The 18475-nt window shown below is 37.6% G+C and overlaps 1 protein-coding gene across 4 annotated transcripts; it reads right to left on the reverse strand.

Annotated features, from left to right (window-relative positions):
• Positions 1 to 1309: 1309 nt before the first annotated feature.
• USP44 (ubiquitin specific peptidase 44) lies at positions 1310 to 17950 on the reverse strand. 4 transcript variants are annotated; one of them, XM_058190215.1, is made up of 7 exons: positions 17819 to 17948; positions 16024 to 16132; positions 13311 to 14801; positions 6874 to 7072; positions 6330 to 6438; positions 3693 to 3898; positions 1312 to 3114 (listed from the first exon to the last, which is right to left on the reverse strand). In XM_058190215.1, the coding sequence occupies exons 3-7, from the start codon at positions 14724 to 14726 to the stop codon at positions 2915 to 2917; spliced, it is 2130 nt and encodes a 709-aa protein (XP_058046198.1). In that variant the 5' UTR covers positions 14727 to 14801; positions 16024 to 16132; positions 17819 to 17948; the 3' UTR covers positions 1312 to 2914. The 4 variants fall into 4 exon arrangements, with proteins under 4 accessions (XP_058046199.1, XP_058046198.1, XP_058046197.1 ...); XM_058190216.1 differs by lacking the exon at positions 16024 to 16132 and having other exon boundaries at positions 1310 to 3114; positions 6330 to 6396; positions 17819 to 17950; XM_058190214.1 differs by lacking the exon at positions 17819 to 17948 and having other exon boundaries at positions 15905 to 16043.
• Between the last annotated feature and the right edge of the window lie 525 nt (positions 17951 to 18475).

An 18475-nucleotide genomic window follows, 5' to 3' on the forward strand; every position in this document is an offset into this window, starting at 1 on the left:
GTAGGGGTTTAGAATGAAGTGTCTGTTAAAAGATTTGCATTCTCAAAGTTCAGTTTTCGCCTTCTGAGTCCAAATGAAGGAGTTTTAATATTTATATGTACTATTATTACAGACAATAGAACTGGAAATAGCTGAACAATCAGCGCTATGTTTAAGACTTTTTGAAAAATAAAGTATAAACAATAAGCGTGCTATTTTTGACTTTAGGTTTTTATGTAATAAAACTGAAGCCTTGCCTTCACACCATAGCATATTTTTTTGGCAACAGAGAAACCAAGTAGGAGGTTAAAATATCTATTGTTGCTAATGGTATTACTTAAGCTTAAAAGACAAGAGGATAGGTGAAACTCTTTCTTGGCAAGCATATAAAAAGAAATAAAGGGTCTTACATTTGGGAATTTATGATAACCTAAATGTTAAAGCACAGGCTAAAAAGAACCACCTGAACTGATTGTACAGACAGGCACTGGGGCTTCTTTTAAAAGATTAAATCTGTGTCATAGAATACAAATTCAGCATGGAAGTGAAATCTGATGCATTGTAATTGTCTTTTAAGTTCATTGTATTATTCCTATTATTTTCCTCAGTCCTTTTAATTTCTTGCTGAAACCTTTTTCATATCTTCTATTTCTGTTATGTTCCCCTTTCACATTGTTTTACAGATAATCTTGTGCATCTTTTAAAGTGGTAAAAACAGCTTGTACCCTCTAAATTTGTAATGTTATCTGCCCGCAAATAACTTGCTCTTTAGTGTGCTTGCTCTACCATGTGTCTTTCACTTGAACCATTGTGTTCTCAAGATAAGACTGAACTAATATCTTTTGCTACCTCGTGTGATGCAGAAAATAATACATGGAAAAGAAAAGTGTATCTGCTGAGTAGGCTTGCCTTGCAAATAAGAGCCATTAACATGAAACATGCAGATGAAGGCAAGTTTTGTTGTAAATGAAAATCGTAATTAACCACCATAAACTATCCGAAGCAAATATTTTAATCTCTTAATGAGATTCAATGTAATTATTATTGTAACTTGGACAAAGACCCTCTCTGTATTACAGTTCCTGATTTGGCTTTCTGTGGATCTATTCTGTGGCAAGAAATCAATTATTCAAGAGCACTAACTTGATTCTTAAAGGTTTCCTATGAAGAAGAATTAAAATAGATTTCTATGTAAATTCAGCTATATCTAAAGTCATTTTTGCAAACCTGTTTTCAGAAGAAATGATGAGAATTTATTTTATTTATACTCGTGTTTATTTTCCACATATGTGAATGTATGGTACTGTATTAACAGCCTTTCTTGTTATTGAGAAACTTTTGCACAAGATACTTCACAGCAGATGAGAATGGTTTGTTCAAGCCGTGGAGAAAATTTTTTGAATACCACAATCTGAGAGAACTGTAGTTCAGATAACTTTAGGAGATCAATAGATAATACTTTAGGAGATCAGTAGGGCAAAAAGTTAAAGGCAATTTTGGTTGGTTTTTTTATGCTCTGGAGAATTTTAATTTGAGCCTCATTGTTGCAGTAATATGAACATTGAACAGTATTGCAATTTAGTCATAACCCAAACGTCCCTCCATTTTGCTCAGAATGACCATCTTAATTGCCAAAGCTAGCCTATGTTGCTGTTTTGCATTGGATAAATGAACATAAAGGAGCAACTGAAACTGAAGCACTCAAAAGAAAAATTGAACACAAAGGCCTTTAAATTTAGATAGGAGGGAGCAAAATTCATTAATATCTACAGAGCAATAATTTGAATTTTGTTTTCCAGTAGAAACTAAACAGCATTTAGGAAAATTATGCTATAGTAATAACCTGACACATCTTTGCTGTAAAACCTTTCCAGATGTTAATAGCAAAAACAAAAACCTGAGTTTTTATCATCTTCCATGTATTTTACTATGGCAAGTCACAGATCAGAATGCACTTATTCAACTTACGATCACAACTGACCCTGGAATTAACAAGTCATGCAGGTCATCATGTGATAAACCTGATTTTATATTGTTTTGGTTGATTGTTGATCGTTAAGCAAATCCACTGTCCACAATGGGTATTTTTACAGAACCAGAAGAAAATGCCTGTTTCTGGCAACAAACATCATAAATTGCAGTCATGTGACTGACACACTGCAAACAGGCCATAAATGCACACCAGTTGCTGGGTTTCCCAAATGCAATCATGCTCACTGTTGGGGGAAGGGGTCCGTCATAAATAGTCTGGTCACTAAGTGACCAGTTGTAAATCAAAGACTACCTGCACAGTAGATTAGCTATAGAACCTGTGGCAAAAAGCCCTTGAGCTGTTTTTGCAATTAGAACTGCTATTTACACAGCCTTCCTCACAGATTTCCATTTAGTTCAGCAGTATACTTGGAGAGAAGCAATAAATAGGCTATGAAAATGATAATACTTTAACGTGCTTGCTGAACTTTCTAATGATTTAGTGCTTTAATAATATGTGAAAAGTATTGTACTACTTGAACTCTTCCGTTTAACACAGCCAGAATTAAACTTAAACGCATTTATTACCATCACATCTTTTAATCATGGAAGCAAGACAGATTCCTGCAGACAATATCCACAGTACTGCTAGAAGTAGTATAAAACACAGCTTTTAATTTAAAAATAGTCCAGAGTTTGCCCACCCATATTCCTCATCTAAGTTTCCTACTTCAAAATATTAAAATGCTGAAAAACAGCTTGAGGTAAAATTTAAAGATTCAAATGGAAAATTTTCTCTTAACAATTGAGATATATATGCTAAAAACTTGGGAAGTTACTGTCATGAATGAGTTTAAAAGGTACAAAAGATCTCAATGCGTAATAGGGTTTGGCTCCAGAAGGCAGATTTAGTACATTTTTGCGCAATTCAGGCTTATCCTGTACATAGCAATTTGGCTCTGAATTAGTTGTCGCTTTTTGCATTGGAGCCATTAATTTCAGTATTTGCCTGTTTTCCAGATGGTGAGTCCAGACCTGACATTCTCCAGTGTCCATTCGTTAAAGTAACTCGTTGGGTATAAAACAAAATATATGCCTGGGCCTTGCATACTTCTTCCATAGTGCACATGGTGAGCTTGGAATCATTGCAGTGTACCCAGAATCCTAGAAGAATAAAAATGAGAGTAATAAAAATGGTAATATAAATGTTTTCTTCTAAAAGCACAGGATTGCTATTTTTATAATTTAAGAATCTAACAGTTTATTAAGTATATAACCAAAACTGTGCTGAACCAGACCAAATATTCAACTAACGCAGCACTGCACTACCATAGTAACAACCACTTCCATATAAAGGCCACAACCAAATAAAACAAACCTTTCATTCACTCTGTGTAGTGATTTGTAATTAGAGCAAAGAAAGGCAACATTCCTAGTGTAAGGAAGACACACACACACACACCTTTCAGAGTTGTCCAGTACAGAAACAGCTGTATCTGAAATAATATGAAACAGTTTCTAATATTCAGGGGAAAATGGGATTTCATGCAAGGTAGTTCAGCTGAGAGACTTATCTTTCAATGTGATATGCTATAATTTTCAGATTTCCAGGTTATGAATCTCAAGAATGTAAACATTGCTTATACCATAAAATCTCCAAAAAGTATTGCCATCAAAGGATAACCTTATTAATTACATTTCTCATATAAATCCAATAATCTATGCCCTTCCATATAAATTACCTCCATCTGAATTATAGCAATAGGCAGTGTAGTGTCCTGAACCAAATCCTTTTCCATGATGCATCACAACAGCAGACAAATCATAGATAAAGTAATCTGCCATAAGGGATTTTAGAGATTTTCTGCAGCAATAGGGTTCCATGTTTAGAAACTCATCAAAGTTGACATGCACACCAATCTTCTCACGATGATTGCGTCCTGACCATCTAGAGGAGGAAAAATGAAACAGGGTTTTTTTCTCGTTCATATTCTGAAAGAATATGTTTCTTATTTCATTTTTATAAATTATCTTACTACTAAATAAAATAGTAGTCCAATACTCTAAAAATATTATGTTCTACAGAAAGGAGTATCACTCTCATGCAATATCATAGCAATGAATCCAAACTGGGATATTATCATATTGTCATTCAGTGCAGGAAAATCACAACTAGACAGCTGTAACATAGCTAACTGGCCTCTAATTGAAGATCTCTAATACTGGTAACACTCTCCACAATCTTGCTACTTAATTTGACTTCATCTACAAAATGCTCTTACTTTTAAGAAATTTCTTCTAATATTTAAAATACCTTGTGATTTAACCATAAAAGATCTGCTCTTATACGTCTTCTTTTTGTATTTAGAATCCCAAGTTCATTTTCTCTCTCCTATTAATATTATTTAATGGCTGCTATTGGAATTCGTCTCTCATAGTATATTTGGGTGATTAGTTCAAATTTCTCTAAATCTGTCATAGGTAAAGGTAAAGGTTCCCATTGCACATATGTGCTAGTCATTCCCGACTCTAGGGGGTGGTGCTCATCTCCATTTCAAAGCCGAAGAGCCAGCGCTGTGTGAAGACATCTCCGTGGTCATGTGGCCGGCATAACTCAACGCCAAAGGTGCACGGAACACTGTTACCTTCCCACCAAAGGTGGTCCCTATTTTTCTACTTGCATTTTTTACGTGCTTTCGAACTGCTAGGTTGGCAGAAGCTGGGACAAGTAACAGGAGCTCACACCGTTACGCGGCACTAGGGATTCAAACCGCTGAACTGCCGACCGTTCGATCGACAAGCTCAGCATCTTAGCCACTGAATCACCACATCCCTGTAAATCTGTCATACTTCATTCAATAATTCTGTACTGTCATTGGTTCCACAGGGTTCCAGATAAGGATTCTGTAAAGGCCTTATAGATTTTAAGCATTTTATGGGAGAATCTCACTAATTGTGTCGTTTTCAATCTATTTAGTTGTGGGAAAATATACTGGACTTTATTTTTTTAGTCAATTTTTTGTATATTACGTTTCTGATTCACTACTCTTATAGATAGTCCTTGTTTAATTTACTGCCTTGATGAGTAATCCATTATAACAGCGATGCAAGCATAAGGGACTCGTGGCTCCCATATAACACCTCTCCTGCGCAGGCTGCACTGGCTTCCGGTGGTCTTCCGGGTGCAATTCAAGGTGTTGGTTACCACCTTTAAAGCGCTCCATGGCATAGGACCGGGTTATTTACGGGACTGCCTGCTGCTACCGGTGGCCTCCCATCGACCAGTGCGCTTTCATAGGGAGGGTCTCCTCAGGGTGCCGTCGGCCAGACAATGTCGGCTGGCGACCCCCAGGGGGAGGGCCTTCTCTGTGGGGGCTCCAATCCTCTGGAACGAGCTACCACCAGGTATTCGCCAACTCCCTGATCTCCAGACCTTTTGACGCGAGCTGAAAACATTTCTGTTCCATCGCGCAGGACTGGCCTAATGGTTTTTAAATGGGGTTTTTACTGGATTTTTATAGTTTCTAGCCAAATTCGAATTTGTGTCTTTTAAATTGGTTTTAATTTTTGTATCACTTGTTTTATTCTGGCTGTAAACCGCCCTGAGTCCTTTGGGAGAAGGGCGGTATAAAAATTAAAATAATAAATAAATAAATAAATAAATAAAACTTCACAACCAGTTCTTGCATTTGTAACGCAAAGCTGAAGTAAGTTCATAAGCACAGTTGTAGTTTCACTTAATGCTTGCTTAATGACGGTTCCTAAACAAGAACTATCTATATATGGACTCCATCCCCAGGGAGCTCCCACTAAGGGTCCCAGTGAGTTGCATAGTATTTCTCTCATCTTTCATGTTTCAACAGTTTTATTAGCTTATAATATAAAATACAAAAATACAAAAACAAATAGTAGGAAACAAAAGGGAGGAAAAGGGGAAGAGAGAAGAGTAGAAAAGAAGGGTGAAAAGAAAAAAATAGAGTAGACTTCCAACTCTATCTGGTGCAGTAGAATAGGGCATTAACATCAAACCTCAATTTTTTACTTTTTCGTAATAGTATAAACTAGCCATTGCTATAACAACAAAGCTATCTAATCAATAAAACCCAGTATTCCTCTCATCTTCAGTGTTTATGGAAAGTCTTCATTTAAGTTCAGTTGACAATTTTGCTTTCCTTCATAAATCTACTTGTTTTGGAATAGCTAAAATGTTTAAAGCACTTTATATCAGCTGTAATAATTATTACAAAACATCTCTTTATTACTTTCTTAAAGACACAATGATGGAGATGCCATATAGAGAATGCAGCTTGCTAACCATTAAAGAATTCATTGAAAAAAAAGTAAAAAATAAATCTCACAGAGACAATTTACTACATTACCTGAATCGCTTAAGGTGTAACCGCAGAATCTGAGGTAGGTGGCACACCAGAAGCTGCTTCTGTGCCTCTGTGAGTAGAACAGGTTTAGAAGAAAATTTTCTTCGTTTTGCTGTAAGAAAAATAGCCTCCCTCTAATTTATAGCAGATCACATTATAAAATTAGATTAATACCCTTTAATATGTGCATGACATACAGGATAAAAATACAAATGAGGCATTCTAGAACTATTCCAAAATACAGTAACAGAATTTTTGCGCATACCAAGTTAAATTAGAAAGAAGTAATCACTTTAGAACTATCATAAAAATACAGTTCAATTGGCAGAACAGTCAAGATACAATTTAGATTGCAGTATCTATTCACAGAGAAGCATGCAAAATGTAAGAGAGTAGCCATTTGTGCTAATGATGTAAGCACAAAGTTTGTTTCACATTCTGTTATTAAAATATCTCACATAGGTAACTATTTTTTAAAATAAACCTATTAGATAGTTATCATCATATATGAAAATCAGATACATGAGTACATACAGTCGTTACTCACTGTTGCACTGGTTACAGGCATATATCTTCCCTTCTAAAGCTTCAGTTTCTGTAAATTTGGCCAACATCTCTGTCAACAAGCATGGATACTGACAGGTTGTCTCCCTCCCATTGCAGTGGTATCTTTCAGGAAATTCCAATGACAAGTCCCAGAAAGGTTCTACAGTATTTGATTTGTTGTCACATGCAAGGCATGTTACCTGTCAATACAAACCATCGGTTAATTTGAATTTCCAATTCTTTGTTAAGAATTTAAAACAGCTAACTATATATGAATAAACGATGCAAAGAGAAATTACTTGTTTTCTTTGTCATCTTGTAGGATCCTCATCCTTAGGTTCAAGTTGATCCACTGCCATTTAAAGATTAAATCGAAATTGGAAAGCATGACTAGCTTTTCCCTCAAAATAGTTTCTTTGGAAGGGAAGGGTTGGTAATATTATAACAAAGTACAATTTTAAAGAAGTCATACAATGCCATACAACTATATATCTTAAAATTTAAAAACTTTGTAGAAAAAGCCCAATCAGAACTGGGCAAAGTATATTTGGATCAGCACATTTCACTAAGTTCCCAATTCATACTAACCCAGAAAATTTGTAATAAAGATATTATGGATGGATGGATATATATACTGTATACTATAATTGCATATCACTGTAGGAAACTTGTACAAAACAAAACACTATTTTTTTTAGCCCTAAAGGCTTATTGATTTAAAAGCTTTAATCTCTAAACAAATGCTATAGTGTACATAAATATACAGGAAGGACTGCTGAAGAATAAATTAACTGAAATTAAGATGACAAAGAGTACAGTCTGAACTATTTGGATATTTGTATAGTGTAAATATTTGGATCTAAAGAAAACAAATTGCTTTAGATCCAGTGTGGGCGCTTTATTCTACTTAATGGCAGCTCCTTAACATTATTCTCTTCCTAAGCCTGCATGGTAGATTCATGGCTTAAGAAAATTTGGCATTCAGGAGATCTTATGGAAAGTGTAATCGCATGTTGGCTGCCTTTCATCACCTCCCCATCTTAAATGCATAGTTTCCTGGGATGTGCGAGCCCGGAAAAGCCATGACTTTTTACTTTCTTTGATCTCACCCCCGCCTGTCTTTACAAACATGGAGGAGATTCTAACACAGGAGGAGGCAATTCCCACGGAGCCATGGACTACTAAAAAAACCAAACGACGGAAGAGAAAGAAGAGAGGTAAACAATCTGGGATCTTAATCAGGCTAAGAAATCGCATTAAAACTCCTCTGCCTTCAATTTTCCTAACAAATATATGCTCACTTGCAAATAAGATGGATGAAATACTCCTCTTAAACAAATACTATTCTGATTTTCGCAATTCAGCAGTCCTATGCTTCTCTGAAACCTGATTAAATGAATCAATTGAAAATAGCAGCCTGAACATTCCAGGGTTCAGATTGAACGATCAGACAGGATTTGGTAAAAAGAAAGGAGGAGGCTTATGCCTATGTATTAATAGAAACTGGCGTCAAGATTTTAAAATAATTTACAAATTCTGTGACAACAATTTAGAGACTCTAATTATCAACTGCAAACCTTACTATTCGCCTCGTGAATTTTCCTCATTTCTTCTCATTGCTGTTTATGTCCCACCACAAGCCTGTGTAAACAAGGCATTACGAACTCTAGCTGACCAAATCATGGAGGCTGAAGCCAAACACCCTGATTCACTGGCCATTGTTTTGGGAGATCTAAACAAGGCAAACTTAAGGAAAGAGCTACCAAAATACTTTCAGCATGTCAATTGTCCCACCAGAGGCAAGAATACTCTAGACCATTGCTACACAACACTAAAAGATGCTTATCGGTCTTTACCACGTGCAGCTGTAGGACACTCTGATCATTGCATGATTCACCTTGTACCTGCTTACAGGCAAAGACTTAAAACCACAAAACCAATAATTAAATCAGTGAAGACCTGGACGGAGGAATCAAAATTAAAGCTACAGGCATGTTTTGACTGCACTGATCGGAATATTTTTAAAGATACCTCTGCAGACCTGGATGAACTCACAGATACTGTAACATCATGTCAGCTTTTGTGAAGACCTATGTGTACCTACAAGGAACTTGCGAATATACAGTAACAACAAACCTTGGTTTACACCTAAACTTAAGCAGCTACGACATTACAAAGAGAAGCCTACAGAAAAGGTGATAAAATGCTGTACAATCAGGCCAGAAATGCACTAACAAGGGAGATCAGAGCAGCAAAAAGAAGCTACTCTGAAAAGCTAAAGAATCAGTTTTCAGCAAATGAACCAGCAAACATGTGGAAAACTCTTAAAAATATCACCGGCTATGGCAAACCTCCTTCCCAGGCTGAAGGTAATCAACAACTGGCAGATGACCTGAATGAGTTTTACTGCAGGTTTGAAAGGAAACTACAGCCACCTATCTCCACAACCCCCATCTCAGACACACCAACAACAGCCAAGCCTCCTACAACTGACCCCATTTCATTGGGTTCACAACCCCTAGTGATCACAGAAAAGGAAGTGCAGGACCTATTTCACAGACAAAAGCCAGGAAAAGCTCCAGGCCCAGACAAGATAACTCCTTCTTGCTTAAAAGTCTGTGCTGACCAATTGGCCCCATCTTCACCCATATTTTCAATAAATCACTAGAGATGTGTTATGTTCCTTCTTGCTTCAAACGCTCTACCATCATCCCAGTGCCGAAGAAGCCCACCATCAAGGAACTGAATGACTACAGACCAGTTGCTTTAACATCTGTAGTCATGAAAACCTTTGAAAGGCTAGTGCTTTCCTACTTGAAAACCATCACGGATCCGCTGTTAGACCCCTTGCAATTTGCATACCGAGCAAATAGATCAACAGATGATGCTGTTAATATGGCTCTGCACTACATCCTACAACATCTTGAGTCTCCAAAGACCTATGCAAGGGTCCTTTTTGTAGACTTTAGTTCAGCATTCAATACCATCATTCCAGACATTCTTCTAACTAAGCTAAACCAGCTACAGGTACCGGAACAGACTTGTAAGTGGATCACAAGCTTCCTAACAAACAGGAAGCAGCAGGTGAAGCTAAGCAAGATCACATCAAATACCTGTACAATTAGCACAGGGGCCCCCCAAGGCTGTGTGATCTCTCCACTTCTCTTTTCTCTGTATACCAATGATTGCATCTCCAATGATCCATCTGTTAAGCTACTGAAGTTCGCAGATGACACAACAGTGATTGGTCTCATTCGAGACAATGACGAATCCACATATAGACGAGAGGTCGAACCACTAGTCTTGTGGTGCAACCAAAACAATCTGGAACTGAACACACTCAAAACCGTAGAAATGGTGGTAGACTTTAGGAGAAACCCTTCCATACTTCCACCTCTCACAATACTAGACAACACAGTATCAACAGTAGAAACCTTCAAATTTCTAAGTTCTATCATATCGCAAGATCTAAAATGGACAGCTAACATCAAAAACATCATTAAAAAAGGACAACAAAGAATGTTCTTTCTGCGCCAACTCAGTAAGCTCAAACTGCCCAAGGAGCTGCTGATCCAATTCTACAGAGGAATTATTGAGTCTGTCATTTGCACCTCTATAACTGTCTGGTTCGGTTCTGAAACCCAACAAGACTTCAGAGGATAATTAGAACTGCAGAAAAAATAATTGCTACCAACCTGCCTTCCATTGAGGACCTGTATACTGCACGAATCAAGAAGAGGGCCGTGAAAATATTTACAGATCCCTCACATCCTGGACATAAACTGTTTCAACTCCTACCCTCAAAACGACGCTATAGAGCACTGCACACCAGAACAACTAGACACAAGAACAGTTTTTTCCCGAAGGCCATCACTCTGCTAAACAAATAATTCCCTCAACACTGTCAGACTATTTACTGAATCTGCACTACTATTAATCGTTTCATAGTTCCCATCACCAATCTCTTTCCACTTATGACTGTATGACTATAACTTGTTGCTGGCAATCCTTATGATTTATATTGATATATTGACCATCAATTGTGTTGTAAATGTTGTACCTTGATGAACGTATCTTTTCTTTTATGTACACTGAGAGCATATGCACCAAGACAAATTCCTTGTGTGTCCAATCACACTTGGCCAATAAAATTCTATTCTATTCTATTCTAATGATTGATGTAGCAGGGATGCCAAAGCAGGATCCAAAGCAGAGGGTCCATTTCAGATCTCAATACTCTTACATTTCTTCTCTGAAATACAGTATGTAACTAAAATCTTCTAGAAAATATCAAGAATGTTGCTATAGTTTAAATATATTTACTATCATATGCTTTATTATTTCTCTTCACCTTTCAAATAAAAAATTCAAGCCATGCAAAGTGAGGTTGAGCAATCTAATTTTGAGCTCATACTGAAAAATCCTAGCTTTAACTACTGACTTTAATAATGATTTTTTTGCTTAGCAATTTAGCCTAGGCAGACCACCAACTAAACAGCAACTTTGCTTAACGCATAAACTATTTGTCTTTACAAATGTGAAGAGTTATAGTCGTGGTTTGCAAGTCTCTGCATCCATGATTCCATGCTTCTTCTTATATAACAAAACAGAGATGGGTGGCTCAGTACATGCTGTTACTTGGAAATAACTGGGGGAATTTCTATACAAATGTCATCAAACACCCTTGTTTCCAAATCTATGTAAACATACCACCAGCTTTCAGTGGACTATACTATTTTTCAAACTCTTATAAATATCTCAGAATTTGCATATCTTGACAGAGATTGCTTGCAGATCAACAGTGAGAGATTATTACAATTGTAGATCTCTGTTACTGGACTCAAAGGAGTGTATAAATGAAGACCCGTGCTCACCTAAGTAAGAATCTGTCACCTGACTATGAAATGAACTCTTCTCTCATAAGGAGCAGACATAGTACAGATTCTTTAAAAGCAAACTTTCCAAACACAAAATAATTATCCAATGATAGCTGAGTCCTTCGGGAGAAGGGCGGTACAAAAATCAAATAAATAAATAAATAAATAGCTACCATAATAGGGCATTGCTCTCTCTCAGTCCAACTCACCTCACAGGAGTGTGTGGAGAAAATAGGAGGAAGATGGAGTACTATGTATATTTGCTGCCTTGACTCATTTATAAAAATAATTGCAATGGGGTAACAATCTAATAAATAAATATAATCAGTTCTAACAATCTAATAAATAAATAAGGATAAATTACATGCATTAATCCTAAACAAAGCATTAATGACATTCAGGAGTAAAGTATACTTGGACAACAGAATGTTCTAACAAACTATCTGAATAGGAATCCAACCTCAAATTCCAGAGTACTTCCATCAAAGAAAGTCAAGACCTTCTGTGGCTAAATGGAAGTAATGTTTCATTTAACCAGGCTTTAAATTATGGAAATACTATTGCTTATTTTTACTTGTTCTACTGAATTTTACTTTATTTCACTTTTGAAAATTACCTCAAGATCTTTACTAAAGAACAAGTATTTTTTTATTTAAAATCCAAGTAGTCCTCAACTTACAACAATTCATTTGGTACCCATTCAAACTTACAATGTCACTGAAAAAATGACTTATGACCACTGTAGCATCCCCATGGTCACGTGATCAAAATTCAGGTGCTTGGCAACTGACTCATATTTATGATAGTTGCAATGTCCTGGGGTCATGTGATCACCTTTTGCGACCTTCTGACAAACCAAGTCAATAGGGAAGCCAGATTCTTTTAACAATCATGTTAGTAAATATAACAACTGCAGTGATTCATTTAATAATAGTGGCAAGAAAGGCTGTAACATGGGGTAAAATTTACTTATCAACAGTTTCACTTAGTAACATAAATTTTGGACTCAATTGTGGTCAAAAGTTGAGAAATACTTGTAGTTCTAAAGTTTCATCTAGAGAGAATCCCTGTGCAATATAAATAAAATTAAAATTAATTTCTATGTTATTAAATATAACAACTTTAGAAGCAGAAAATCCTTCAAACAGTGAAGGATATAAAAAGATTAAAATAATTTTAAAATCTCTGTCCTTGTACCAGGCGAAATACTGGGCTGATACCAGTTATACTTTCTTGTGACTCAGTATAAGAATATTGACACAAGTAATGTCTTCTGCTTGTGTATTAATGGGAATCTGTGTAACTATGTATTTACACAAACCTTTTTATACAATCATTATATGCTGACAGAACTGTAAGAAAGAAGACAATTCTTAATTTAAGAAATAAGTGATGTAGCAGGCAGCAACAGAAGCCAGCTTGAAACAGTACAAATATTGCTTACAGTACTAAGCTGAATTCTTATTTGGCATAAGACAGTCAGGAAGTTCAGTCTGCAATATTATACTACACTGAATTTTCTATCAATCACTTGCCAATAATCTTATTCTAAAGTATTTACCTGGCTTAAAAGCTGTCCATGAAAAATAGTGTTGACCACATTCAAAACGTTTTTAATGAGTTTCCTTTGAGAAGCAGGAATGAGGGCCGGGCTTTTTGCTTTAACTGTCTCCAATTCTTGTTGGACTTTATCCAAAAGTTCACAAAGAAATTCCTGAGCATCTTGTTGAGCATAACCATGGAAGGCTGGGATTAGTCTCCACACAGAATGGAGCATGGCAAAAGGAGACACCAATGCCCACTTGCCAGACCACATAACTTGAAACAAAGTATGTAATTCATGACAAAGAGAAATGTACTTTGAACTTGGTTCCTTGGGCTGAATAAGTTCCATATTTCTATTACTTGATCCACCACCACTTAAACCTGATGATGTACTAAATCGCCTTGTGGAAAATGTCTGGTCATTAACAAAAGTTTTCTGTTCTTGAACATCAAAGCTAGGAGATAGAGGCTGCTTTGTAGATGATCTTGTTTTGCCACTGGCGGCAACCGCTAACAACTCTTGTGTTTGGTTTAAATCAAGCTCTAAAAAACATTCCCGAAATATGAACAAGTGACTCAACACCTGAAGAATTGAGTTCATATAGCAAGTATTTCCCAAGTTTCGTAGTCCTGTCACACCAGGAGTCATAGTAGGTCTTCGTTTGGCTGGAGAGTCGTTAATTTTTTTTAACTTTACATCATCTGAGGTAGCTGCTACTTTCAGCTCTATATCAGAGCCCAAATTTTGTGGCATTTTTAGTGTACAGACTGAAGTTTCTTTGTTTTGTTTTTGCAAGCGAAAGCTTTTCCTTGGTGGTATTTTTTCCATTTCCTCCTTCAATTGGCGCTTTCGCTCTTCTCTTTTCTTCCTAGCATTGATTCGTCTTTCTTCTGCCTGTTCACACAGCTTATCTTCTTCTAAAATCCTTTTCCCAGTTGGTGTTAGTTCAAACCAAGATCTAAATACTTTGCCCATTAATGCGTGCCTCCTGTGCCATAGGGCTGTGAACATACGGTCTTGACTTCGAAGCAAAGCCTGAGCATTATTATGTGAAAGATCATCACTTATGCCCATAGATCGTAAAATCCTACCACTCCGAGTAGTACAGTCATAATTCTGGCTCTTGATTGCACTTAGTATACTTCGTAAAAGTTTTATGTCACCAGTTGCATTATCATTAAGAACATAATCATCACAAAGGTAGCAAAAAATGTACAGCTCATTTACTTCCAATGCTACTGGATGATTGCTTTCCTGAAAGTGCTTTAGTGCATGTTCTTCAATATATCTTCCACAAGCAACATGAGAGCAACTGAGACAGGCCCATACAGATTCTGTAGTATTGCATACCATACAATGCCATTTGTGAGGATTCACAATTGAATGGTCCTGGGCAAGCCGCAGTCGGCCTACATGCTTACATTTATCCATTGTCAATCTCACAATGTTGAGAATAGACTACAGAAATTCATCAGTCCAACAGTTTCTTAGGTTTTGCATTTTCATCTGAAAATGAGAGGGGAAAAGTGCTTTTAGTATCACACCACAAAAACAAAACCATTAAGACTCTCAGATCAATAGAAAAGGAAAGTAAAATAGATGTATATATGTTCATAATGGTCTATAGGAAGCTATGTAACAACATCTGAATTTGAAGCAGTTTCATGGTCAAAAAAATTCTGTCTATTCTGACAATGATCCGAGGTGAAAACAGCACTCTTTGTTCGACACACAGAGACTTAAATTACAAAGACTAAAATCAACTCCATTTAGAACTGTCTTTAAACAAAAGAGAACACCCAATGTATTGGGGGGGGGGAGAAAGATCTCCAATAATTAGAAATCGTTATTGCTCTTATGCTAGAGGCCAAGCTTATATTCTGAAATGGCAGCTATTAAAAAGAGAGGTTTTAAAAAATTTGTATAGGTTAACCCACTTCTTCTTAATCAAAGGAAAAGCTTTTCTTAATCAAAAAGTCAGTTTTATGATTTATTCAAAAGCAAACCATCAACCACTAAACATGCCTAAGTTGTAATATGGAATCTAAGTTTGATATGAAGGGCCAGCCTGACCATAGGATATCCAACCCTCTATTTCTACCAAATTATTAAAATTTCCTAAAACAGTATCCCTACTTTTATCTTAGCACATTGTCTTTCTCAATCATGTGGGATTTCTGAGGAGGAGGTTAAAAAGTGAACAAAACTGTTTTGCCTACATTTCACAGTGGCACTGCAGACCAACACACTTTCTCTGATAGAGAAATCTAAGAGAACGAGAGCCTCAATTAAACATTACTATTTAGGTGCTCTAGCTTAGATTTCAGCCAGCTTATTCCATACAACCTGCCCAATTTCCTATTATATCCTTTCTCATACTTCCATAATTCAGTGTAGCTATTGTTTGTTTGTTTTTTAAAATGTTTGCAAATATCAAGATTCCCCTAAGCCTGCTGATATTGGTGCTTCAGCAGTCCACAGTAAAACTTCACTTCATTCAAACATTATTTATTCCCAAGAATCAAAACTATTTAATATAAGAAGTCCTTGATTTATGATCACATATTCAGCCACTATTCAAAGCAACGAGGCAATGAACTAGGACTTACCATCTTTTTCTCTGGTGGTCATTCAGACACTTAGAATTCAGGCACTTAGCAGCCTACCCACGTTAACAACTGTAGGGTACTTTGTTTTAGCCATTCTGCAGCCTGTTATCCTAACTGACCTTTTCCATCTCCTTGCTCCCACTGCTAACAAATCACGGCTGGTTTGGCCCATCAAGACAGCTGCTGGCTCCGCAAAGCTTTCTTTCCAAAGTTGTACATGGTGGTTTCCTACTGAGACATGGGGAAGATGGCTCGTGTCTCAATAGGCCAGGATGAAGGGCCAAGATGGGAATATATAGTGTAAGCCGCCCTGAGTCTTCGGAGAAGGGCGGGATATAAATGCAAATAAATAAAAAAAAGCCTCATCAGCAGTGGAAGCAAGAAGATATTAGCTGGGGCAGCAGGAGAGTTGGAGTGCAGGTAGCAAGGACTGGTAAAGCTGGGACTGGGCTGGACCATATCCCAGGATGCTGAGGCTTGGAGATGCACCATTGGAGGATCCCAGGACTCTGAAGCGAGAGCTTCCTATGGTGTGTCATGAAGGTATGGATCCCATTTACCCAAATCCTGCTGTTTTGCTGAATAATACAGAACGTATTCCAATTTCAGAAATCAGATACTTAAAAATATATAGTTTATTTCATCCTAATTTAACTACAACCTCACATTAAGCAGTTAGCAGATTTGTTAGTTTACTTTGCTTCACAGCAGCTACTGGATGAAATAATATGCAGAATAATTTATCAAATCCAATTTGTCTATTTATCTTAAAATAAATCTTATCTTTTTAAAGATTTTTTCATTTAATAAATATTATCTGCAGAAAATTATATATAAAAACACAGCATTTAGATGCCCACTCAAGATCATTTGTCCTATTTACAAATACTATAATCCGAACTGAGAACATGGTCCTTTTATTTACTCCTTTTATTTTCCATTGTATATTGACTATTAATCTTGTATCTATCTCATCTGTGTTAGCCATCAAATAACTGCCAGAAGTTCCTCTTAATCAGTATGTCAACTTCCAAAACAAAGATTCATGAGGAAGACCGTGTTTCCAGGAAAAAGGCATCAATTTAATATCCAACCACAATTCTTTCTAGACTAATTTTTAGACATTGCCAACAGTACAAACATACTTTAACTGCAGCAACTACTTTCTCCAGAATTTTATTTCTATTACTCTGCCACAGAACTCTTCATAACTCTTCTTTCTTTCACTCACTCTCTTTCTCATAGGATATAGCTAACCTATAAAAAGAAAGCAAGAGTAACACCGTGATTGGATTCATTCATCTTGTTATTCTATGGGTTATTGAATAAACTCCATATTTGCTGGCTTTCCAGAACACAGCGCGTTGTATAAACGCACATGGGAAAGTTTTTAAACACTTCCTTATTAGCCAACCATTTCAGTCGCCGAAAACGGCTTTAACCTATAATGCTCAACAATATTTTTTTTTAAACCACCCTCTGTATTACTTCGAGAAGGGAGGAAGCAAAGTGAAGAGAGTGAGAATGAAAAAAGAATCAGGAGAGTGGATTAGTAGAAGACAGGTAGAAAAATTTACCCGCGCCAAGTTCCGGACTCCTCTCCCAAGTCAAATTACTGGCGCTACCAGATTTCGCCTTGTTCCTCCACACCTCGGAGGCAAAACTGTAATACAGGCGAAAGCGGCTTCCCGGGCCAGCGGGAGAGGAGTTCCTCGCCCAGCTTCCTCGAGGAGGTCAACCTCGGGGACCGGGACGGGGCTGCCCAAGAGATGGGGAGGGCCAAAGGTCAGTGGGAAGCAACGGGCATCCCATCCCTTACCTCCTTTCCCCCCCCCCTCCCGGCTGTCCTCCCCCTCCCGGGATCCCCGCTACCGCCAGGAAAACGGAGACACGCCAAAGTCCGCCAGCTCTCACCCGATCGCCCCGAGCCATGTCGACGGCCGAAGCCACTCAGCTACACGGTCCCTCGCGCACCCGCCGACCTCGCCAGAAAGCCTCGCCAGGAGCCGCCATCTTAAGCGCCTCGGGCTTCTGGGGTTCTCAAGCCCCGCCCCCTCGGCGCGTCACGCCGCGGCTCCCTCGGGCAGCTCTTCTGCGGCGTGGATTCCTGGTGCGAGTGGGCGCTGGCGGTGCCTGAGCCGGAGGTGTGCTTGGTGGTGAACTTGTCACAATAGGAGCCTTCCGCGTCTCTCGAGTCGTGGATGCGCACAGTCTGGCGCGCTGGAGCAGAGCGAAACCACAATCCAGAGCTGGAAAACGAGGCTGAGTCCCAAACTAACCGACCACTTTTTAGCCGATAAGCACAGCGACAGCCTTTATTTGGGGGGCAGGGGGCGTTAGAATAGAATAGAATAGAATAGAATAGAATAGAATAGAATAGAATTTTTATTGGCCAAGTGTGATTGGACACACAAGGAATTTGTCTTGGTGCATATGCTCTCAGTGTACATAAAAGAAAAGATACCTTCATCAAGGTACAACATTTACAACACAATTGATGGTCAATATATCAATATAAATCATAAGGATTGCCAGCAACAAGTTATAGTCATACAGTCATAAATGGAAAGA

The sequence above is a fragment of the Ahaetulla prasina genome, chromosome 7 (genome assembly GCF_028640845.1).
Source record: "Ahaetulla prasina isolate Xishuangbanna chromosome 7, ASM2864084v1, whole genome shotgun sequence".
Lineage (NCBI taxonomy): Eukaryota > Metazoa > Chordata > Lepidosauria > Squamata > Colubridae > Ahaetulla > Ahaetulla prasina.

Coding starts and splice junctions, on each gene's coding strand:
- USP44 (XM_058190215.1), bottom strand. CDS start 14,726: ATGGATAAATGTAAGCATGTAGGCCGACTGCGGCTTGCCCAGGACCAT. Junction 6,439..6,873: donor TGCCTGTAACCAGTGCAACA/GTGAGTAACGAC, acceptor TTTTTCTTACAG/CAAAACGAAGAAAATTTTCT. Junction 3,115..3,692: donor TTGCTATAATTCAGATGGAG/GTAATTTATATG, acceptor TTATTCTTCTAG/GATTCTGGGTACACTGCAAT.